Source organism: Rhinatrema bivittatum, chromosome 17, assembly GCF_901001135.1.
Source record: "Rhinatrema bivittatum chromosome 17, aRhiBiv1.1, whole genome shotgun sequence".
In the NCBI taxonomy this organism is placed as follows: domain Eukaryota; kingdom Metazoa; phylum Chordata; class Amphibia; order Gymnophiona; family Rhinatrematidae; genus Rhinatrema; species Rhinatrema bivittatum.
Window position 1 is genome coordinate 43496733 of NC_042631.1, and position 25850 is coordinate 43522582.

Genomic DNA, 25850 nt, shown 5'->3' on the forward strand with positions numbered 1-25850 from the left:
AGTGGGAGATAGACCGTCTTTCTGTATTTGGTGAGATCATCAGTCAGAGTCCGGAAAGGCTTTATTAAGTATCTAGGGGTCCGAATCTCCCCAAATCTGTCGGACCTCTACCGCCTCAACTTCCAACCATTATTAGATAAAATTGTGGTCGAGATGAGCCGATGGAACAGTGGCTCTTTTTCCTGGCTGGGCAGAGTGGCAATTGTCAAAATGACAGTTCTACCTAAGTTCTTATATTTATTTGCTTCTCTCCCAGTATATATCCCGACTCCAATCTTGCGCACCTGGAAAAAGAGGATATTTGATTTTATATGGAGAAGGCAACCTCCTAGAATATCTAGGGATATACTTTATCTAAATAAATCACAGGGAGGCCTAGGGGTTCCAAATTTTATGTGGTATTACACTGCTTCTCAACTGCGGGCCTTAATGGACATCAACAGGTCCCGGTTCCCTAAACAGTGGGTGCAGATTGAGCAAGCTATCATAGGTTCGATGGCAATTGGTGCTATGCCATGGCAACCACGGCACACATGGCGCCCGGTGCAAACTATACCTTGGTCTCTGGCTATCACACTGCGTATCTGGGGTCAAGCGAGGAAGCGATTGGTGGGTAATCATAAGTATTTCTATCAGACTTCATTATACCACAACATACAATTCCCCAGTGGTTATCAAAACACACATTTTAAGTATTGGCGGAACAGGGGAATCACCACTATTGGTCATTTATTAACACAGGGCTTACTTATTCCTGTAGATCAGCTACTTACCAAATATCATCTTTCTCACTGTGACTTCCTGGCCTATGCCCAAGTGGCTCACTTCATACGTTCACAGCTTTTAGACAACCATTTGCGCATCAGTCGATCGCTGGTCGAATCGTTCTGCTTAACTAGTGACTTCATTACTGGTTCCATTTCTAAATTGTATCAGCTATTCTTCCCACCGGGAGGGGACTGTTATAAATATAGGAGCAGCTGGGAAAATGACTTACACATTAGCCTGGACCCTGCTACATGGTGAGAAGTATTGCGCATGGCGCGGACCTGCTCTATATCTGCTGCTATGCAAGAGAATTGCTATAAGATGATCTACAGGTGATACCTCACACCAGATCAGATTCACAGATTTTACCCCCAGATTGATGACAGTTGCTGGCATCAATGTGGTGGAAAAGGTACCTATTTACACATATGGTGGGACTGCCCCAAGATTGAATCATACTGGGTGGCCATATTTTCATGGCTAAGAAAATTACTGGGGGTAGAAGTGCTACCACCAGCAGCCATGGCATTATTAGGCATATTTCCGGATTCCATTCCTGGGATCCAGTCGAGGTTTTGCGCACAACTCTTTATTAAGAACATAAGAACATAAGAAAATGCCATACTGGGTCAGACCAAGGGTCCATCAAGCCCAGCATCCTGTTTCCAACAGTGGCCAATCCAGGCCATAAGAACCTGGCAAGTACCCAAAAACTAAGTCTATTCCATGTAACCATTGCTAATGGCAGTGGCTATTCTCTAAGTGAACTTAATAGCAGGTAATGGACTTCTCCTCCAAGAACTTATCCAATCCTTTTTTAAACACAGCTATACTAACTGCACGAACCACATTCTCTGGCAACAAATTCCAGAGTTTAATTGTGCGTTGAGTAAAAAGAACTTTCTCCGATTAGTTTTAAATGTGCCCCATGATAACTTCATGGAGTGCCCCCTAGTCTTTCTACGATCCGAAAGAGTAAATAACCGATTCACATCTACCCGTTCTAGACCTCTCATGATTTTAAACACCTCTATCATATCCCCCCTCAGTCGTCTCTTCTCCAAGCTGAAAAGTCCTAACCTCTTTAGTCTTTCCTCATAGGGGAGTTGTTCCATTCCCCTTATCATTTTGGTAGCCCTTCTCTGTACCTTCTCCATCGCAATTATATCTTTTTTGAGATGCGGCGACCAGAATTGTACACAGTATTCAAGGTGCGGTCTCACCATGGAGCGATACAGAGGCATTATGACATTTTCCGTTTTATTCACCATTCCTTTTCTAATAATTCCCAACATTCTGTTTGCTTTTTTGTCTGCCGCAGCACACTGCACCGACGATTTCAATGTGTTATCCACTATAACACCTAGATCTCTTTCTTGGGTTGTAGCACCTAATATGGAACCCAACATTGTGTAATTATAGCATTGCTGCACGTAGCCTGGTGGCAGCACATTGGAAATTAGTGCGTGTCCCTTCAGTTGCTAAGGTGAAAGTACGCTTACATGCATACTATAGATTGGCTTCCTTAACTGCTACTAAGCATAATAGAATGGCGAACTTTCATAAAGTCTGGCAACCATTTGTAAATCATATTAAGCATCTATGATTGATCCGTACTCCACTGGGGCTCTCTCTGTCTCATATAAGCTGGCTCCTTTTTACAGGTGATTGTACTGTACTCATTGATACCAATGTTTGCATATTTTGGCTTACTGTTTTGTGACTTTGCCATGATGGGTGGGGAGGGGGGTGGGAGGAATGGGAATGGGGAACAGGGGAAGGTAAATCCACAAGTTTATGCATATGTTATTATCTGATTATTTGTACAATGCGTACATAGTCGTGCTGTTTTCAGATACGTTTTTGTATAAGCCTTATCAGATGCATGTGCAACCAGTTTTTGTATAACAGTTTAGATTGTTGTGGATTGTAAAATAAAAAACTGAATAAAAAATTTAAATTAAAAAAAAAACTGCTCTCTCTTCAGAGAGAGTTCCATTTACCATCACACATTGTCTTCTGTCCATCAATCAGTTTGCAATCCAGGCCACCACCTCGGCACTCACTCCTAAGCTTCTCATTTTATTCACCAGTCTCCTATGCAGGACTGTATCAAAAGCTTTGCTGAAATCCAAGTAGATGACATTGAGCGCTCTTCCTTGATCCAATTCCTTGGTTACCCAGTCAAAAAAGTCAATCAGATTTGTCTGACAGGATCTTCCCCTGGTGAATCCATGCTGCCTCTGGTCCAGCAATTCTCCCAACTGTAGATAGTTCACTATTCTCTCTTTCAACAGTGACTCCATTACTTTTCCCACCACCGAAGTGAGGCTAACCGGTCTGTAGTTACCAGCCTCTTCTCTGTTCCCACTCTTGTGAAGCGGGACCACCACTGCTCTCCTCCAATCATTCGGCACCACTCCCGTTTCTAGGGATCTATTGATCAGGTCACACAGCGGACCCGCCAGCACATCGCTGAGCTCCCTCAGTATCCTGGGATGAACCTCATCAGGCCCCCATGGCTTTGTCCACTTTCATACTCTACTGCCTCTGAGTCCTGATCATCTATTGCATTCCCTTAAACTAAGTAATCAATAAGAATAGAAACAGAAGAGGATCCCATGTCATTTTTTCTGTTACTATGGATGATTATGATAAATCTCAGGGCCTGGATTGGTTATACCCATATTGTATGTCTCCTCTCACATTCTCCTTTTAAGAGGGGACTCCCAGTTTTTTTTTTAGCCCCAGAGAAAGTTTTTTCATGTTATCTCTCTTGAGACTAGTAACATTATCCTTTTTTTTTCTTTGCCTTTATGAATATTTTTTCAAATTATTCTTTTTAGTTTGGACTTTTCCCTATTTTTAGCCTACTTTCGAAAGATAAGAAAGCTTATGAAACTGCCATGCCTGAGTGTGTATATGTGTCTGTCTGTTCTCCTCCTCTCCCCCCCCACTAACTTTTCTGTTCAGTGTCCTAGTCACAGCAAATGTTAACTGCATGGCAAGGGGTCCAAAAGAGTCCTGATGGGGTATTTTCTTGGATCCACATATGTGCACCTATTCTGGAATAAGGCACATTCTGGTGGAACTTCTTGTTATGGTTCCCTCACCCTCCCAGCCTGGCCATTGCAGCAGTCCATTTAGCCAGGGGACATAGACAGCATTACCCTTTGCAACTCGGTACATATGCACCCTGAGCCTGAGATGATTGTTGCATGCTGAGCTCGGTCTGGGAATGTGCTGTGATGGTTCTATATTATTTTTATTTTATTGTTTTGAAGGTTTTCACTTTGGTGCAGTTTTAGATGTTATACACTAGCTGTGTTATTGTTCATTGCATTGGCTGACCTCATTGACTCCGGGGATGCAGTAGACAAGTTAGATAAATAAATAGTGTCACTCTTGCACAGTGATAGGGTTTCCTAGCTCCCACCGACCCACATAGCACTGCCACTAGGCCATCAGACTGGCATTCCCTCTTGAAGCTTTTCATGCAGTCCTGGCACCCCAAAGGTGGCTGCACTGATGTTTTTGGATTATGAAAATCCAAGACATAACAGGATCCTGTTGGGAACTGGGATCACAATGTACATCAGACTCCAGCTACTGATGATATTTTAAGTCCCTGTAACTACATATTCTGAATTTTGCTACCTTCGACTCCTAAAACTAGTTACCCTACAATCAGTCAAAGGAGGCTCTCAGTAATACAGCACTAGATTGTCACAATATAAGTTCATATAATACTTGTGGATAGAGCATTTCCATTCTGGAAGTTCACACACTTTGTACAAGAGCTTTCTCCATTGCTTCATCTGACTCATATTAATTTCCCCAGCCTGGAGAGACATGGAATGACCTCTGCTTCAATTTCACCTGTACAAATCAGTCCCTGGAAATTACACTTAGCTTCGTCGTTGACATTTTCTTATTTGATGATATGTGCATGATGGAAGGAGAGGTGCTCATAACCGTGGAAAACCCAGACACTCCATGCTGCCCAATTACCATGTGCGGTAAGCTGACTTGTAAAGTAATCCCAAACATGGCAGTTACATACGTGTACTCTATGGTTTGTTCCTGCATTTCTTGTACTGTAATCATTATAGTCTGTTTAATACTAAAGACTGGAAAAGATATACCTCATGGGCATAAGAGAGAAACTGAGGGACTAAACAGAGTATCCAAGTATTTAACAGCTTTCTACAATAGACAAAGACTGAGGGAAATCCTTTTGTAAATTATGGTGTCCGAGTGGAACTCACTGACAATCAAATTTGGCCTGGAATAGTCCAGAGTTTTCCACACTTTCTGGCCATCATAGTCTATGGCCGAATTTGCCATAGATAACTCAGATACAGGGCCGGTGGAAGCACTAGATGAACTAGGCGGGGACTTTAGCGCCAGGCTTTCAGGGGCAGCAGCCATGGCAGCAAGAGAGAAGAGAGCTGGTGACCGATGAGCAACCCGTCCGTCCTCACCTGATCTGACTACCGACTCGAGTCAAATCGGGTGAGGCTGGTAGGGGGGAGGGGGGCGGGGTGACATGACGGGGGGGGGGGGGGGGGGAGGGAAGCGGGTGCAAATCTGAAGGTTACCTGGAGCATTTAACACCTTTGCACCAGACCTGCTCAGATCGCTTCTTATCTTAAGGGGCAGGCTGAGCAGGATCTGGTTTTATCACAGTCCATCTATGAACATCCAATTCCTGTAAGAACCACAAGACCTCAAGTCCATAGATGCAATCGAGAAGAGCAGGTCAGCCCGGCCCTTATGGAATGAGCATGTGGTCACCTTGATCAAGGGTGTTCTCTCATTCTCTGCCTACAGGGGGAATATCTCTGATATTATTCTCTGCCTATATGAGTACATTTTCAAAGGGGTTACTTGCGGAAAATGAGCATATATGCATGCAAGTAGCCTGTATTCACGTACAAGCAATTTCATAAACATTGAGAGGTTGGTATTCAGCACCATTTAGCTGGATTATTAGGGATAAGTAGCATAGCTATGCTGATGAATATCCCATGTGAGTTAGCCAGATAGGTCTCATCTAGCTAATTCACTTAGCTGGATATTTTTCATTATCAAGCTCTGAAAGTACATACGTATTTTTTATTTTGCACACAAAATATATGCACATAGGTATATAAAATAAGTAGAGAAAGTATGTGCTTTCCTCACATTGGGAATCTGTGCGCGTACAGAGAGATGTATGCGCTTACTTTCAAAGCAGATCTATACAGTATTTCATAAACTGTGCGGCTCCCACCACACACTTTATAAAATGCTAGGATAAATCTCCACAAGTCCTCTCTACCTGGAATAGTTAAGAAAGTTATCCTCCCTGCTTTTCTATATTGTATCTGGCTGATTGATTTGTAATTATATTTGGATTTTTATCTTTGATATTGTTTTACTATGCAATTATTTATTATTACTGTTCTATGACTTTTGTATATCTGAGCTTATTAGATTGGCTGTATAAAATATGAGATATATATAAATAAATAAGTAAAGAAAGAGAAAACAAATGTTATTCTCAAAAATTTACTCCACATCACATAAAAAGGGTTAAGTTATGATGTCACTGTTTTTAATCTCAAAGAAAAAGCCCAATATGTTTTTACGACAAACTCCAAGATAATCTGAAAATAAGATGAAAATCTCGGTAATATATTTAAACCATGTAGAAATCTACAACAGTGGCATAATTAAATATATGTGGGACCGCCACGTTAAATCAACCCACATTAGGCTAAGCTGGAAAAGAGTTCACTTTTATATTTTTTAAGTTTTTTGAGTTGAATGCATACAAAATCTCCTAATGCTTGAACCATCAACACTATTCCAGTTCTTGTGAAATCCAGTGATGGTGAGAGAAATGACAACATCAAATTGCAAAACAACACCTATCTTGTGAATGTCAGTGCTATCGGGTTCATAGTAACATAGTAGTCACGGCAGAAAAGGACCAAATGCAGGGCTGGTGCCAGAATTTCTGCCTGTGCGGAAGATTGCTAGGCTGCCCCCCTCCTCCGGTGCCACAGTGCACCGCACCGCCCCACCGCTGCAGGGAACTTCTTTGGCCACAGGTTCCTGCAGCCGAAGAAGGAGAGCACACATATCGTCTTCCAGCGCCAGCGCTCTCTCCTGCTGCCACCGCCTACCGGCCCGCTGCCTCCCCAGGTGTGCCGCTCCATGCAATTGCACAGCTTGCACACCCGGTCACACCAGGCCTGACCAAATGGTCTATCCAGTCTGCCCAGAAAGCTTAAGGTAGTACTAGTAACTACCATTCTGTTCAGGTTACTCCCATATTTCCCTTAAGGGTAATAACTGTCGCTCTGTGCAGTTAACCCCAAACCTTATGATAACCCATAAACATTTCAGCTAGTAACATTTTTTACTGGGTGATGAGCTTTCTTGAAAATTCAGTGTTGCTTGACGTGCTTTGCTTATGGACTTTGCTGTAGAAGTGCTTCCTGTGCTTTTTCCCTTATGCCTATGTATCAGTTCCCCAGACCATAGAAGTCGGGGCCCTCTTGGTTGTTGCCTGAATCCAGTTTCCCTTTTCCTCCTGCTGTTGAAGCGGGGAGCAATGTTTCAGTTGCATTTAATGCATCAAGGCTTATTGGTTAAGGTATTAATCTCCACGCTTTCTGCTAAGGGTAGTAACTACTGCTACCCCAGCAAGCTACCCCCCTGCAAGCTTTCTTCATTTCCTTTAGGACTTGGCTGTAGAAGCAGTCCTGTGCTTTTTCCCTTATGTCTGTGTGTCAATATCCCAACAAAATTAGGGGACTAAATTTAAGAATAGTAATTTTTCAAAAGGGCCAGTTTAGGAGCCTTTGAATACTGGTCCCTTAATATTTCAGTGCGTAGACGTTAATAGCTCTGGTTTATTAAAACATCAGTGGCTGTTATTTGCGGTTACATCCTTCTTATTTTATGTCCTTTGTCAATGTGACTCATCACTGAGGCTTCCCCATTCTCTGACCTGGTCACCTGACTATATCAGCGCATGTAAGACCTCTTAAAAATAATAAGTATGCTGTAACTTGTAAACACTGCATTTATTTCTTATCCTTTTAGTATGCGATATATCAACCTGCAATCAAACATCACTGATTTGTCCTGAAGGCTTCCAGCCAAATGGAACAATTCCTGAAGGAGCGTGCTGTCCTGTTTTCATTTGTGGTGAGAATCTGGTTTCCTTTCACTGCTTTAAGTGTGGCCTTTAGTAGTCTGATTTCATATTGCTTTGCTGAAGTCCTATCAGGGCTCATCCAAAGACGCCATTTACTCATGGGGCAATTTGCAAACTGTTCATATAGGGAAATAATCATGATTTGTGTAACACTCTATAGGGACATAAATCTAGCCAAGAGAAACAAAAAAAACAAAAACAAATAAGGAGATTTAAATTAACAGGGAGGCCATGATTGGGAAAAAAACCAAACTGAGTGGATTATAGGTGGGAATAACTGAGGAAGGGTAATTCTGAGTAAAACTACTAGAACTGAGGCTTCCTAGTAAATCTAAGAAGGCAGTGGGATGGTGGGAACGTGTGATAGGGATGTGAATCGTTTTTTGACGATTTAAAATATCGTCCGATATATTTTAAATCATCAAAAATCGTTAGAGCCGCGATACAATAACAATTCCCCCGATTTATCGTCAAAAAATCGTAAATCGGGGGAAGGGGGAGGGGAAGGGCGGGAAAACCGGCACACTAAAACAACCCTAAAACCCACCCCGACCCTTTAAAATAAATCCCCCACCCTCCTGAACCCCCCCAAAATGCCTTAAATTACCTGGGGTCCAGAGGAAGGGTCCCGGTGTGATCTTTTACTCTCGGACCTCCGGTGCTTGTAGAAATGGCGCCGGCGCTACCTTTTGCGCCGGCCGTAGACAACACGATTCGACTGCAGGAGGTCGTTCCGGACCCCCGCTGGACTTTTGGCAAGTCTTGTGGGGGTCAGGAGGCCCCCCCAAGCTGGCCAAAAGTCCCTGGGGGTTCAGCGGGGGTCCAGGAGTGATCTCCTGCCGCGAATCGTTTTTCCGTATGGAAAAACGAATCGCATGCAGGAAGTCGTTTTAAAGGGTCGGGGTGGGTTGTAGGGTTGTTTTAGTGTGCCGGTTTTCCCGCCCTCCCCCCCCACTGGACCCCAGGTAATTTAAGGCATGTTGGGGGGGTTCGGGAGGGTGGGGGATTTATTTTAAAGGGTCGGGGTGGGTTTTAGGGATGTTTTAGTGTGCCGGTTTTCAATTTACACGATTTTCACGATATTTAAAAAACCCAAACGGTGACGATCCGATTCCCTCCCCCTCCCAGCCGAAATCGATCGTTAAGACGATCAATCACACGATTCACATCTCTAACGTGTGATTCTATAACCTGAACAGAAAGTAAGAGTAATACTCTACGCAGACTCCAAACTGAAAGCCAGACTGATCAACATTCCCAACTAGGATGTCATTTTAAACAGTGAACTAGGAGCAAGATAAGGGCTACAGGCAAGTTGATAGGTGGGGTTTAATTAAGTCCAGAGACCAGGTTATTTAATTAGGGAAACTTCAAGAATTTTGATTACTGAGTTACAAACCAGCCTATAAAAGGAAAACAGGACATGGGGTGGGTATGTGAGGGGGAGGGGAAGAGTAAGGTAGGCCAGATCTTTGGCTTTCAACAGAGTTTTTAACTAACCCTGATAATAACCTACAATAAAATAGAGTTTAATTTATTATGCATCACATCAATCTGCAGGAAGCAAAAAGGAACAAGAAAAGGTACAGGCAAAATAGCATACACGTCTAATAACTAAAAACCTTTTCTCCTACCCAATGTGACTTAAAAAAACAATTTATAAAAATAAACTAATATTCTCATATTTTAGTGCGTTAGCTTTAAAAAAAAACAAACAAAAAAAAAAAACAACCCAGTGGCCTCTTAAAAGTGAGAACAAGATGATTTCCTCTGGTGTTTCTGTAAAACAGTTTTCAGAGCTTGGTGGCTGTGGCTGACAGCTGCAGGCCTCTAAAATGCTGCACATGTCCAAGCTGTGAACAAGCTACTTAAAACAAAATGAAGACGCCTGCAGTTAGTTGCTCCGGGAAGCTTTTCAAAGCCCGCTCCACACTAAGCATTTCTTCTGTGAACATAAGAGAAACACCTCAAGCTGTACCTGTATGCATGTCCTGCTCGTAATTTACTGAGCTTTCACTGAGGAATGGACAAGCCTTAAAATGTGTTCAGCTCATCAGTACATAGAAGTACCCCTGAAAGCTTGGGAGCACACAGTGTGAATGGACACTAAATGAAAAACCATTCAGATGGCACTGGAACCATCCAAAGAGTCAAGCCAATGGAAAACAGTAGTAAAACAGTACAGATCCTCAAGGCAAAGGGATTAAAAGCCCAGAACGCTGGCAGGTACCTCAAAGCGTTGAGACTATGGATGCTGCTCACAAAGGGAAGTTTGAAATCAGGTTTTGAGACAATGTGGATGAGGGACTCTGGTACAGAACAGTGAGGGGAGGACAGTGTCAGCTGTCAGTTTTAGGGAAATTACTGCACATAGACGTGAGGAGTCCCAGAGAGTAACCCATGAAATATGAGCCACTGTATACCATGTCATATTCTGTGTGAGACTGCATGCTGTTTATCCCACTAATTTTCTCTGAGGGTTGATGTATTTTCATAAATACAAAATCTGTACATAGGCAACATTAGAAACTGCACAAATTAAATGCTGATGATAACTTAAAAGAATTACCTCCAAAAGTCTGTCATGTATAGATTACAAATACTAGACGCACAGGTACACCAATGCTTTCAGGTGCAATCCATGGGCTCTGGCATGTTTCAGTATTGATATGGGATCTTCATTTATTTTTGTTAAAAATGTATATTCCACTCCATCCACAGCTCTGGGCAGGTAGCAAGCTTAGTTAAGGTTATTATAGGTATTTCCTGATGAATACATGCATGCTGGAACATTCTAAAACCTTCTACTTCTACGAGATGAAAGTTCCATTTCTGAATTATTTTCATGGGGAATATTTATCAGGTTGCATCTTCCAAATTCTGACTGTGAGTCAGAAAAGGTGGTTTACCATTTTGAATTGTGCCCAGAATTTGTATTTATTTATTTTATAACTTACCAGCTAATCCACAGAGCCCATAGCAGTTTACATACAAATACATCCCTAAGCATTCAGGTAATATTACAGAGCTGTGGGCTGGTTTCTACACATGGAACCTGTCTCTATTGCTTTCATTTGTTTGCTGCTTTCTTCTACACTGGGTAATAAAAGTTAGTCTTGCACTACTCATGACTTATTTTGTATTTCTCCCACTCAGTACCAAACTACGTATGCATGTCAAATGGAACAGAATACTTGGTAAGTGACCAAAGACTGGTTTTGATTTTATATATGTTTTATTGTATGCTGCCTAGGGCTTTGCATAGGCGGCATATAAATATATAAATCATGAACAATACTCCTCCACTCTCAAACCCCCTATAATCTGGTTAAGTTTTCATTTTGGGCCGGATTTTAAAATGGTCATGCACGTAAAAAAGGGAGGTTTCGCACATGGCCTGGCCTTGCTCGCGCTGCACGCTGTGCCGGGGAAATGCACGCCAGCATTCGGCCAACTCGTGCAAGTTGCTTCTGCTACAATGGAGCAGTAAGCAATAAAACAACAAAAAAAAAAAAAGGGAAGCGATAGGGTTTAGGGGTGGGGAGGACAGGAGAGGAGAGAGGAAGAGGAAGGAAGTATGGGGAGGGGGGCAGGGAAGTCCCCTCCCAGTCCGCTCCTTAGTTGGAGCGGACTGGGAGGGGACTCGGGGAGGTCCGATTGCGTCACCGTGTGTAATCTTACAAAATTGGGCCCCCCCCCCCCCCCCGCGCGCTGCCTGCACATTGACGCACAGATTATAAAATCCGGCATGTATGTGCGCACAGCCATGGGATTTTATAACATGCGCGTGCCAGCACGCAAATGTTATAAAATCGGCACGTCCATGTGTGTGCACCGGGAAGCACGCACACGTGGACGCACGAGCACACCTTTTAAAATCTACTTGTCAGTGTGTCTGCCTTTGATGTGCACCCTTTGTTTATAAATGTTCACCTACTTTATTAACTGTATGTATGTATGTCTGCCTATCTTGGTAACAAATCATATATTTATGAGTGTTTAACCTGTACACTGTTTGTGAACTAGTGATTCTCACATGGAATGACAGTATATAAAACTCCCTAATAAATAAAGGTCTTGAAGTATGTATATCATAAGAACATAAGAACATGCCATACTGGGTCAGACCAAGGGTCCATCAAGCCCAGCATCCTGTTTCCACCAGTGGCCAATCCAGGCCATAAAAACCTGGCAAGCACCCAAAAACTAAGTCTATTTCATGTTATCGTTGCTAGTAATAACAGTGGCTATTTTCTAAGTCAATTTAATTAATAGCAGGTAATGGACTTCTCCTCCAAGAACTTATCAAATCCTTTTTTAAACACAGCTATACTAATTGAACTAACCACATCCTCTGGCAACAAATTCCAGAGTTTAATTGTGTGTTGAGTGAAAAAGAACTTTCTCCGATTAGTTTTAAATGTGCCCCATGCTAACTTCATGGAGTGCCCCCTAGTCTTTCTATTATCCGAAAGAGTAAATAACCAATTCACATCTACCCGTTCTAGACCTCTCATGATTTTAAACACCTCTATCATATTCCCCCTCAGCCGTCTCTTCTCCAAGCTGAAAAGTCCTAACCTCTTTAGTCTTTCCTCATTGGGGAGCTGTTCCATTCCATTTATCATTTTGGTTGCCCTTCTCTGTACCTTCTCCATCGCAACTATATCTTTTTTGAGATGCGGCGACCAGAATTGTACACAGTATTCATGGAGCGATACAGAGGCATTATGACATTTTCCGTTTTATTCACCATTCCCTTTCTAATAATTCCCAACATTCTGTTTGCTTTTTTGACTGCCGCAGCACACTGAGCCGACGATTTCAATGTGTTATCCACTATGACACCTAGATCTCTTTCTTGGGTTGTAGCACCTAATATGGAACCCAACATTGTGTAATTATAGCATGGGTTATTTTTCCCTATATGCATCACCTTGCACTTATCCACATAAAGACAGTACTGCAATTACTTACTGACCATGTTATTAGTTATGATGGTAACTTTCAAGCCAGCGTGTGGGAGTACATTGGCACACGTACGTCAGCCCATGATCCAGAGACGTAGCCATTTTATAACATACGTGTCCGAATATGATATGCATGTTATAAAATAGTAGGGATGTGCACTGATTTTTTTTTTGTGTCGTTTTCACTTCGGTTTTCATTGCCATTGACTTTTTCATCTAAAATGAATGCACATCCCTATAAAATAGCCTGGCAGTTGCTATTTTATAACCTTCCAAAGTGACTTCCGCAAGTCTTTCACTTGTATATATTTTCTCTGCTCAATATTTGGTGTAGGTAATCATTAACACCTTAAAAGTGAAAAAATAACTGGGTAGGGGGTCTGGATGAAATGGGGGTCCTTCAGGATGAAAAGTCAGAAGGGTCTTCACAAGCTGCAAATGGAGTGTGCAAACTGGTAGACTGGTAAAACTGGTTATTTCATTGCAGCGTGCATGTCATAAAATCCCCTGACATATGCGAATAAAAGCTGACTTACGGGGATAAATTTGTCTAAATAACATGAATAAAATCTATTCACATATGCCTTTAAAACTGGAAGTATAAATATGTGATTATATCATCTGGATAAATTTCAACTTATCCGGCTCAGTAGCACCTGTGCTGCTACTTAGACACATTTGAAATTATCCGAATAAATAGTGCTATTTTTTAGACTTATCCGGCTATTTTTTATACCTGGATAAGTCCAAAAATTACTTTTTAGGCAGACAAATAGCACTTTTCAGACTTATCCTGCTAAGTGCTGCTACTTAGCCACATAAATTAGAACTTATCCAGATAAATGCTGCTACTTTTCCAGATAAGTCTAAACTTGTGCGGCTTGTGGTTTTTTTTTTGGTTTTTTTTTACATACGCAAGCATTTTTGCATCATATGTACTCATTTTATAACCTGGATATATCATTTGCATGCAGGTTATAAATACAATACTGCTATTAACCAAGTTTACTTAGGGAATAGCCAAAGCTATTAATCGCATCAGTAGCATGGAATCTTCTTAGTGTTTGGGTAATTGCCAGGTTCTTATGGCCTGGTTTGGCCTCTGTTGGAAACAGGATGCTGGGCTTGATGGACCCTTGGTCTGACCTAGCATGGCAATTTCTTATGTTCTTATGTACAGTAATTCATTTGCATGTGCCCATACACATGGTGCATGTGCCGGCTATGGCAAACCCGCAGTCCGGCCCCCTCACCTCTCTTTACCAAATCCAGCGTCTAGTTCCATGTCTCTGGCAGCGGTGGGCCGCTGGCTCCGTCCTTGGGCCACCCCAGGTACTCCAGCTTCTGCCACAGGCCTCTGTGCTCCACGATGGGCCTCTCCGCATGGCCCATGGAGAGACGCTGCCGTTCAGCGCCATGCCCCTCCCTAGGCATGCGTGCACGTGCATCACTATCGCTTACAAAGGGCCCACAGTGGGAACTTGGCCGCGGCCGCGGATGATGATGTCGCCGAAGCTCCAATACTTAAGGCCGGGATCAGTTTCAGATAATCACCTTTGCAACAGATCTACGCTGGTCGTGTACTTAGTTGCCTCCTGGTGATTCTCCTGCGTTCTTGGTTCCTGATCCCTGCAAGTTCCAGTTCCTGTTTTCCTTTGTTCCTGCACTCCTGATTCCTAGCCCTTCTTCGGATTGACTACTTGGACACGACCTCTGCATTGCCTGATTACGCTACTGATACTCTCCAAGCCCAGAACTCTGCATTGCCTGACTATGCTTCTGATCCTCTCCAAGCCCGGACCTTTGCATTGCCTGACTACATTACTGATCTTCTCCTCGCTCAGACCTCAGCCTTGCCTTGCCATTGCTCTTTGATTGCCACCGGCCCTGACCTCTTCAGTCTACATCCTGGAGTTGTCCTATTCAGGCTTCGACCTGTTTTTGCTTGGGCACCCCCGTCTGACTTTGGTCCTATTGGCGCCCGGGTCTCCGGGACTCCACCTCATCCAGTACAGACTTCCCAGCTTTGCAGTTGCTGCCTTTGGGCTGACCTTTCCATCAATGATGACATACGGAGGTCCACCTAATCCCAGCCAGCCCCAGTACCCAAAGGCTCAACCCGCGGGGAACGAGGGAAGGTATTGGTGAAGCGCCAGCCAGCCTCCATCCATCAGCCCACTCCACTTACTGACAGTGGGGACCCATAGCATCCTTCCTACGAGTAGCATCAACCCCACCTCGGCCCAAGGGTCCACCTCCGGCGCAACAACACGTGCATACATGAGCGCCCGTAATCAGTTTTGAAAGTTATCCTCCCTAATGGGATAACAATCTGCAAATCAAAAAACGTGCTTAGAGTGGGCGGAAGTTGGGGGGGGGGGGATTGAAAAGACACTGATAATGAAACTGGCTTCGTTTTTTTAAATCCAAGCTCATACTAAAAATTAACCTAGTTTCCTTTTTAAAGAATCACACAAAATAATCAGCTGCACCTACAATCTTTTTTCTTGCTCAAGCTTTAAGCCACAAAATTTCACAGCATAGCAAATACTTACATATACTGTTCACGCACCAGCAAAATCACCTCTGAAAGAGGACCTTTTTAAAGTCATTTCCACGGGTAAAACAGTGCTTTACCTCAGAAATCGGCTTTTGGAAAATGTCCTGCTCTTTATGCATTCAAAAGAAACTGTGTAGGACCCTCCATGCGTGTACTTTTACTCATCGGGACAGGAGGCGTTCCCAGGGACGGGCTGGATGAGGGGTGTAATCCTAGCTGATTTTCCTGTCTTTGAATCTCTAATATATTTAAGCAAATTTAACAACACAGAAGATTGTAACGAGCCGAGATCCCCCTCCTTCCTTTTTTTTTTCTTGTCTGTCTTGTAAATATTTAAAAGAGCTATCAAGATAGAGAAGAATAGATGGAATCCCAAGATGTTAAACTCAAAAGAATTGAATTAGCATCCGTCCATCTTCGGGAACCAATTACAACACAAAGAGGTATAGCTCGGCCAAAAAAGACCGAAGGGAAAAAACAAAGGCAGAAACAGAAGCCCTAAAACTCAATATCTGATGTGAGATTTAACACACACTCACTATATACTGTACATATGCACACAAACAGGGGCTTGGAACCTTTCCCACTCCTTTGACTCTTCAAAAGTATGAATATATTTTTTCTCTTGAAGAACTACTCACACAGCTCAGCCCGTGTGTCAGTAGTTTTCCCTTGGATAATTTTCAAAGTGAAAATACGTGCATACTTGGTGCAAAGATTGTAGGTAAAAATTATACTCCGACTTTATGCTAGGGTTGTGCAGATTTAGGGCCTGATTTTCAAAAACATCTGCACGATTAAAACCAGGTTTTACACATGCAAATGCACTTTTCCCATGTAAGAGAGCTTTTGAAAATTGCTACAATATATGCCATTTAATTGTCCATAGGTTTTACCCACGTTAAGTGCACTTAACGTGGGTAAATGGTTCTTGAAAATTGCCACCATAGTATGTTACATTTATATGCAAAAGAAATGAAAAACAAAATGAAAAAACTAATTGTGGCAGGGCTATGCCAGTCATTAATCTTATCCCATGTATTTTCTAGCAAGGGGCAGTAGGAGGGGTTTTTGATATTTTTTATTCCTCCCATTGCTGTAACCCTACTTTTTTGTGAGAGACTTTGAGAGATATAAATATCTCCATGAGCATTCTCAGTCTATCGTGGCTTAGGAGCTGAAGAGTGGGTAGGCGGTTGGAGAGCCTAGGATCTCAAGCATTCAAGAGTTTTGGAGGAAGGAGATTTTGAGAAGATTATTGAAGGATTGACTATTTCCGGATGGAAGGGCATACCTCCGGTATCCCTAAGGGCTGGATCAAAGATATTTGTGCACAGGCGACCTGTTACAGCTGGGGTAAAGAGAAGTTTTGAGACTTTTGAGAAAAAGAAATCAAGAGACTTGGGTATTTTGAGTTTGTATTACAGTTTAAGTTTTTTGAAAACCAAGTAAGAAAAAGGTACTCACCTTGAGTACTGCATTCAGTACTGGAGCCCATATCTAAAAAAGCATAGAGACAAGATGGAGACAGTCCAAAGAAGGGTGACTGGAATAGTGTGGGGTCTGTATTGAAAGATTTATGAGAGGCTGAATGATCTTAATATGTATCCCCTGTAAGACAGGAGATGCAGAGGAGATATGATACAGACCTTCAGATACCTGAAATGTTTTAATGATACACGTACTTTGAATCTTCTCCATTGGAAAAGAAACAGAACTAGGGGTCATGTATGGAAACTCCAGGAGGGACTTCTCAGAACCAATGTCAGGAAATATTTCTTCATGGAAAGGGTGGTGAATGCCTGGAATGCCCTTCCAGAAGGGGTGTGAACACAAAAACAGTCAAAGACTTCAAAAGAGTATGGGATAAACCTTGTGGATCCCTAAAGACTGAAGGCCAGAAATGAAGAAAAGAATGCATAAGGGAAACCTGCTTAATGGTGGTTACTACCCTTAACAATATACATGGGGAATACTACCCTTAACCAATAAGCCTTGATGCTTTTGACATAACTGCTCTCTGCTTTGACATCACTCTCCGCTTTGACAGCGTAGAGGGAAAAAGGGAATTGGATTCAGAGGACAACTTACACGTGCCCCGACTTTTATGATCTGGAATACTGATATGCAGACATAAGGGAAAAAGAACAGGGCTGCTTCTATAGCCAAGTTCAAAAGCAAAGCACATTCAGCATTGTCTGAATTTTCAAGATAGCTTTGTTAATATATAAGGCTTCAAGGTAAACTGCACGGAGAGGCAGTTACTACTAGGGATGTGCAGCAGGGACGGATTCGTCCCATTCGGTATTCGTATTCGTCAGGACCCAAATCCATTGCATCCGTTCTCAGGGGACCCCGATCCGTTCATTAGTTATATATATATATATATTCGTTTCCCAAAAAACCCCCCATCCCAACCCTTTAAATTTAATTAACTACAACTCCCCACCCTCCTGACCCCCCCCCCCCCAAGACTTGCAAAAAGACCCTGGTGGTCCAGTGGGGGTCCTGGAGTGATCTCCTGCACTCGAGCTGCCGGTATTCAAAATGGTGCCGATAGCCTTTGCCCTTACTATGTCACAGAGGCTACCGGTGCCATTGGTCGGCCCCGTCACATGGTAGGAGCACAAGATGGCGCCGGCCGTCCATTGCTCCCACCATGTGACAGGGGCCGACCAATGGCACCAGTAGCCCCTGTGACATAGAAAGGGTAAAGGCTATCGGCGCCATTTTGAATACAGGCAGCCGACAGCCTGAGTGCAGGAGATCACTCCAGGACCCTCGCTGGACCACCAGGGACTTTTGGCAAGTCTTGGGGGGGTCAAGAGGATGGGGGTTTATTCGTTAGTGATATGTTGTATTCCTAGGGGTTCACCCTATGTTTCGCGATCCCCACAAATACAACAAATATGGCATATACATTGCAGATTACCAATATATTGCAAATGAATGCACACCCCTAGTTACTACCCTTAACAGGAACATGGGGGTAACCTACACAGAGCAGCACTTGCTACCACAGGAAACTTGCTGGGCAGACTAGATGGACCATTCGGTCTTTATCTGCCATCAATATTATGTAACTATGTATGTCTGGAACTCGTTTTACCATTTTTGTGTTTGGGAATATTTTTGCATTTGACTAATTTATGCTGGAACTACACTCTAGTTATCTCACCCTCACTGGTGAGGATATATTTTCTCCATCCAATCCCTCTTACCAAGTTGATATTCTTTACGAGGCAGGAACAATCCTTGGTTGATCCTGCCCTGCTGGTAGAATGAATAAAAATGTTGCCAGCAGACCAAGGCTGGCACCATTTTCAATTTTTCCATAGAAAATGGCACCAGCCTGAGCCTGGCCTGCACAATTTTGTATGGGAAATTAACAATAGCCTGTTACACCAAGACTGGTATGTGTGTGTGTGTGTATACATATATATTGAAGAATAGGCCGAGCAGACAACCAAAAATACCCAGATGCCTCTGCTGTACTGTGGCCTGTCAGAGGTGAATGAACTCTGAGAGACTTTCTGACTATCACAGATTCGAAGGATGTAGAAGATTTAGGAAACTTGTAAGCTCTGCACAGCATATAATTAAAGGCCAGAAAGGCTTCAATGACAATATCTGCACCACAATACAGGGAAACTTGTTTTGCAGGAAACCAGGATGCAGGCTTTTGTCTTGCAGATGCCTCTCTCAACCGACAGGAACCAGGTACAAAGAAGATGCCTTTGAGGTTACAGCTTTAAATTAAATCCTGGTGCCAACCGATGGAATTCAAGCCTAACTCCTATTGAAGCCACAGACTTGCGATTTGTTTACACAACAAAGAATATCAAAAGAAGAACAGAAGAATACAGTGCATCAAAGCCAGGGTGATACAGGAACTTTTATCATGGAAGGGTGGTTTCAGGAAAGACTAGTAAATGAATGATTTTTACAACTGAATGGAGGATGTCCTCACAAGCATTTCCTATACATGATAGATTGTCATGACAACAGCATCATGTGTTTGTGGGCGGTTACACCTTTCTGGAAGTTTCGGCAATACTGAATGTTTTAATTATAAAAGAAGGTTCTCTTCCTGTATGGGATGAGATGCTAGTTATTACAGATAGAGGGCATTTATATCGCATCTCCCAGGAACACTTGTCTTGGACTCTCTTTTAAACAGCTGAATAAATTATATTTTAAAACCTCTTGCTGAGTAAGAAGTGTTCTTGTTGCCCTGGCTTTGAGTCCAGAAATTATAAACAATATCTATATCTCATAAGGCTGGTGCCATTGTTACTTTTGCTGTACAAAATGAAGCAGGCCAGGCCCAGGCCATAGCCATTTGCATGGAAGAAATTTAAAAACGTGCTGGCTTTAGTATGTGGGTGCCATTTTAAATAATACCACTGGAGGGGCAGGAGCAACCGGGGATTCCTCCTGCTCTGTGAAGAATATCTGTTTGGTAAGAGGGTACTGGGGAGGTTGGAGAATCAAGAAGAAGGCCTGGAAGTGGGGTGTTTTTTTTTTTGGCAGCATAATTTTTAAAAACAAAATGAAGGGAAATAAATACAATGTTGTTCTGTTTTCTCTTAAAATCAGATTGGGGAAATGTCATTATTACTTCACATTTGGTTTCCAACAAATGCATATCCACACTTTTCACTATTGTGCCCAGTCCTAAAATTATCGCCATAAAGGCTACCCCATGAATGCAGTGTGTTTTTGCAGACCTCAGTCGATATCTGTACAGTGCAGCTGTTTGTGGCATAAATAATGCTTTTGCATCTACAGAACTATTTTGTGTTGGCAATCAGCTTTCCTACACATTTTGAAAATGATGAAGACTTACTATTTGCATTTATTTCTTGTTTCTCCTGCAATTAATGCCACACCAATACCTTTCACCAAATTTTTACATTTTTTTCTTTTTGTTTTAATATCAGTGTGGTGATTGGCAACACTTACTTGATTGACTTGAGAATCATTTTTGTATGGTGATTTATCTCCTGCAATTAATGAAATTGGTCTTTATGAAAGCTGCTAAAAGCAAATTGCAGTCTTTCTTTAATTCCTGCACCCTACACTGTTATTCCCTGCGTCTGAGCCCTTCACCTTTCCCTAGTGCTTCTGATAAAGGCAGAGCACATTTTCCTGCAAGAAATTAATATTCTAGGAATGTATGAGTTAAATCATGAAAGACTTGATATTGCTGTTTACCTGACACTATTGAGCTCCCCTCAGACTGAATTAGTCTTAGATTATAGATTAGCCCTGCGTTTTGGTTATGGGAACTCTTTCTTCTCATTCACAAGCACTCTATCCATTATTTGGTTTCACTCATGTGATTCTATGATTTGAATCTCCACAGCCTGGAGAGCAATGGACAGTGGGTTGTACAATGCACACCTGCAAATCACAAGAACTGACCATTGAAAGTTACCAATGTGCTCCACCTACACCTATTCAGTGTAACAAAACTGATGAGGTGGTGATAACTAAGCCAGATGACGCAAATCCATGCTGCCAACAATATGTTTGTGGTAAGTTACATTTATGACAGCATCACAATAATGGGGCAGGGTTATCATACAGTATGGGGAGCTGGTGTTGTGTTTATTTGCAGCTGTTTAAGCCCTCCACTTTGGACCTATGTATGAAAAGTTTACTTATATTTTATATCAATGGAAAAAAATGCTTATTTACATAGGGCCCTTTGTTAAGAATTATTACATACTATGAGGCCAATATAAAAAAATATATATAACTTAGCAAGTTGAATTCAGAAGAATCTCGGACAGTAAACTTTGGTGGCTTACTGCCATCCCAGCCCTGAAAAGGACTTCTGAAAGGTATCAAGGAGAGGAGGATTAGGATGGGGCTGGGGAGAGGGAGATGAAGAGAGAGTATGGGGCCTTCATTTGACACAATCCTGAACTGGGATGAAGGCAGGATAGGGAGGGAAGGTACCAATCCTGATTAATACTAGGAGGGGTTTGCTGGCTGTGGTGGGGAGGACAGGTGATCAGCAGGGCATTTTAGCTGGATAATGACTATCCTGCTAAAATTTAGCTGAATAATTACTGGGATATTCAAAACTCGCCATTTAGCCAGAAGTGAGAATAGAACTGCTGGATCCATGGACTCAGTAAACTGTAAGGTTTGTGGACTCTTATTGCTGTGGGGAGGTTGGCTCAACCTACAGGAAAGCTCCACCACAGCTGGCAGGACTAGGCTGGTTGGAGACTAATCTACAGCTTCACTTATACACACCTCTTTCTCCTTGAGTTGAGCCCTTGGGTTCTGTGGGCCATCAGGATTTAGGCGTGAGTCTTGTATGAGTTAGTTCTGGTGTAGGTCCTGATCATGGCTAGGGGCAGACAGGCGGCAGTTGAGAGTGGTCAAAGGCAGGCGACTGGCAAGAATAGTCAGAGTTCAGGCTAAGGTCAATGGCAAACAGCTGGCAAGGATGGTCAGAGTCGAAGGAGGGTCGAATCCGGTAGTCAGTCTGAGGGCAGGTGTGGAAGACACTGGGAAGGACAAAGACAGCAGGGCTGGAAGGATGAGGCAGATTGGCAGGAGAAACAAGGCAGACTGGGTTAGACCAGGAATGCAAGAAAGCAGCAACTCACTTTGCAGTGAATGCATGTACCCATTGCTTGAGGCATCAGTTGTTGCATGGCTAGGGTTTAAATACCCAGCCGTGTAACATCATCTCCCAGCTCCGACAGAAGAGGTTGCCACTGCAGTGTCTTTAAAGGTAGGCACCTGCCATGCATGTGTGCTTAGGGGGAAGCCCAGGATCAGCATGGCAGAGGTGTCCCCACAGTGAAGAAAGGAACTTTATCGGCTAATCCCAGGGTGAGTGCGCTGGCTTGAAGGGGGCATCCTGCAACCTGGCAACATAACACCTTGGTCCATTATTTTTTTTCTTTCTGGCACAGTTCATTGCTCTGTACTGGTGCTTTAGAGCACGATTCTCTTAGCACAAGTCCTTGCTCTATGCAGATGTCTCGAGCAAAACAGGTCTCAAAACTTTTCCTTTTTCTCTAACGTGCATGCACTTAGAACAGACATCTTACCTCTGCCACCATGTGTGACACCATGGAAGCAGTCCAAAGCTTTAGGAAGGCTGGAAGACAGAAGAGTCTGGACTCCAGCCTTTTCTTCACAGAGAAGTGCTTTATGTACAGTGCACAAAATCATGACAAAAGTAGTAAGAACACACATAATTCAGGAGGTTTCTTATGTCATTCTTCATTATGGAGGATCAATATATAAAAGCAAGGAGGTGACTTTATCAAGCCAAGGAGTAAAAAGAGTGGTTGCTGGACAGCTTACCTCGGCAGCGCAATTCAAAACTTACAGCAGTCACATTAGATTCTTATAGGAGGAACTGCCTTCCCTCTTCCCAGGGTCTATGTATTCCTCCCTAGGCCTAAGTTTTTATTCCTCTCCCCAGAGGAAATGCCCTGTACCCAGGATTCCCTTGTGGGCTGTCTTAAGGTAGACCAGGCCTGGTCTTGTCTTTTAAGGGAGTCATAACCTACACTCCTTTACAAGCTGCAATTCACAAGGTTGCTGATTGGTCAGTTATGAGCAATGCTATCTTTCTAGAAAATAAGGTGATGGTACTCAGTACCAACAAGTACCCCCTAAAAAAAAGTCCTAAGTTATGTGTCTTTTAGCCTTGTCCTTCCCGACTCTGCAGGCTGGCTCAGTAATCAGACCTTTTCCTTCTTTCAGAATGTGACATCACGCAGTGCAGTGCCGTCACAAAGACATGCGATCCAGGCTACGTCATGGTGGAAACAACTTCTGAGGATAGCTGTTGTCCTAATGTAACCTGTAGTAAGTGCCTTCTTTTCATACAAAATGTTTACAGAACACAGGATATCAGGGAAAAGAGAAATGAGAAGCCACCCTCGGGGTCCTGGGCTGTGCCCCTGGAAACAGGAGCTCCTGCTATTCTCCGGTTACCTGCCATTTTCATATGAACTTGATTCCTTTGGAAGGGATGTAGTTCAATGCACTACACGTGGCCTAACAATGTGACTGAGGACTGGAGAAAGCTAGGTACAACCTGCGACCATGTCCAAGAATATTGTCACAGGTGTAGCTCACTCTAGGACAGTCCAATAGCAGGGTTTGCCCTAACATTTCAGAATACAGTATATTTATTTACCTGTTAATTTGTTTCCAGCCTCTTACAATGTGTCACTAACGGTTATTTTCTGATTCCTCAGAACCAATTGAGGACAGATGTATCGGGACAAATGGACAGATGTATCAGGTAAGAACATGAACTTATTCATAACAGACATTAGCTTATAATTTATAAATACCTGTTATTAGGGGTGTGCATTCGTTTTCGCCGTATTGGCAATCCGCAACATATATTGCACTATTTGTTGTATTCGTGGGGAAGCAAAACGTATTGCAATTCCCCACGAATACACGAATCTTCGCCGAATTATTCGGCCTCCTAAATAAACCATTTAAACAAACCCCCCCCAAGACTTACCAAAACTCCCTGGTGGTCCAGCGGGGGGGGTCCGGGAGCCATCCCCTGCACTCTCACACCCTCGGTGCCGGTTTCAAAATGGCGCAGATAGCCTTTCACCTACTTTGTCACAGGGGCTACCGGTGCCATTGGTCAGCCCCTGTCACATGGCCATCGGCGCCATCTTGTGCTCCTACCATGTGACAGGGGCTGACCAATGGCACCGGTAGCCCCTGTGACATAGTATGGGCAAAGGCTATCGGCGCCATTTTGATTACTGGCAGCCGATGGCCCCAGGGCAGGAGATTGCTCTGGGACCCCCACTGGACCCCCAGGGACGTTTGGCCAGCTTGGGGGGGGCCTCCTGACCCCCACAAGACTTGCCAAAAGTCCAGCGGGGGTCGGGAGCAACCTCCTGCACTCCGGCTGTTGGATGCCAGTACTCAAAATGGCACTGATCGCCTTTGCCCTCACTATGTCACAGGGACCAACGGTCGGCCCCTGTGACATAGTGAGGGCAAAGGCGATCGGCTGCCAGTATTCAAATTGGCGCCGATATTCTATTCATCAGCTGTTTTGAAATTATTTTATTAGTATGATTTTATAATTATGATTCATGATTTATATATCTTGATTTTATTGATTGTTTCATGACGAATGGTGACATTTTTGTTTTTCCATTGTTGCACTGTATAGAGTCTGGCGTGATACGTTTTACAGCTTAGTTTTTGTCTGCACATTTCTATTTATACTTTATGTGGCTTTATTCTGTATTTGGTGAGAGTTTGTGTTCTGCATGCAAAGACTGAGATGAAGCATTCTCTTAGCATGTGGTTTCTCTATAGGGATCTGTAGTAGCTTGGCCTGTTCTGTTTTCCTAATAGGAGGTGTATTGCTATTTTAGATTCTGGTGTAATATTTCTGGTATTCTTTTTCATAGGTGGGGTTGTTATTCTTTGAGTTTTGGCAAATAGTACTGTGTTGATACGGGAGGACCATGCCAAAATATAGGGGTGTGTACATATATATGTAAAATATATGTAAATTATATATGTAAATTATATTGTATATGTAATTGGGTACCCATGGGGCAGTATGGAAAAAAATCCCCTGGGCCACTATTTTCCCACAATCTGCCCCTGGATGCATACCATCCGGTCCAGGTGATTTGCTACTCTTTAGTTTGTCAATCTGGCCTACTATATCTTCCAGGTTCACAGTGATTTCGTTCAGTTCGTCTGACTGTGTTCTATTAAATCATCTCTTTCTATATGCTCTACGATTTTGATCTTGAGAATAGTTTCCATTATTCTTCCCGGCACTGAAGTCAGGCTCACTGGTCTCTAGTTACCCAGATCGCCCCTGGAGCCTTTTTTAAATATTGGGGTAACATTGGCCACCCTCCAGTTTTCAGGTACAATGGATGATTTTAGTGATAGGTTACAAATTTTAACTAATAGATCAGAAATTTCATTTTTTAGTTCCTTCAGTTCCCTAGGATGCATACCATCCGGTCCAGGTGATTTGCTACTCTTTAGTTTGTCAATCTGGCCTACTACATCTTCCAGGTTCACAGTGATTTCGTTCAGTTCGTCTGACTCATCACCACTCAAAACCATCTCCGGAACTGATATCTCCCCAACATCCTCTTTAGTAAACGCGGAAGCAAATAATTCATTTAGTCTTTCTGCAATGGCCTTATCTTCCCTAAGAGCCCCTTTAACCCTTCGGTCATCTAATTGTACAACTGATTCCCTCACAGGTTTCTTGCTTTGGATATATTTTAAAAAGTTTTTATTATGAGTTTTTGCCTCTACGGCCAACTTCATTTCAAATTCT

The 25850-nt window shown here is 42.9% G+C and overlaps 1 protein-coding gene across 1 annotated transcript in view; it reads left to right on the forward strand.

The window, feature by feature from the left end:
* The window catches only part of LOC115079493 (kielin/chordin-like protein), a 189244-nt gene that overhangs the window by 82629 nt on the left and 80765 nt on the right, over positions 1-25850 (forward strand). The window contains exons 25-30 of the mRNA XM_029583118.1: positions 4610-4787; positions 7867-7971; positions 11138-11178; positions 20880-21051; positions 23255-23359; positions 23755-23801. Coding sequence (XP_029438978.1) covers positions 4610-4787; positions 7867-7971; positions 11138-11178; positions 20880-21051; positions 23255-23359; positions 23755-23801 — 648 coding nt within the window. The remainder of the gene's footprint in view (positions 1-4609; positions 4788-7866; positions 7972-11137; positions 11179-20879; positions 21052-23254; positions 23360-23754; positions 23802-25850) is intronic.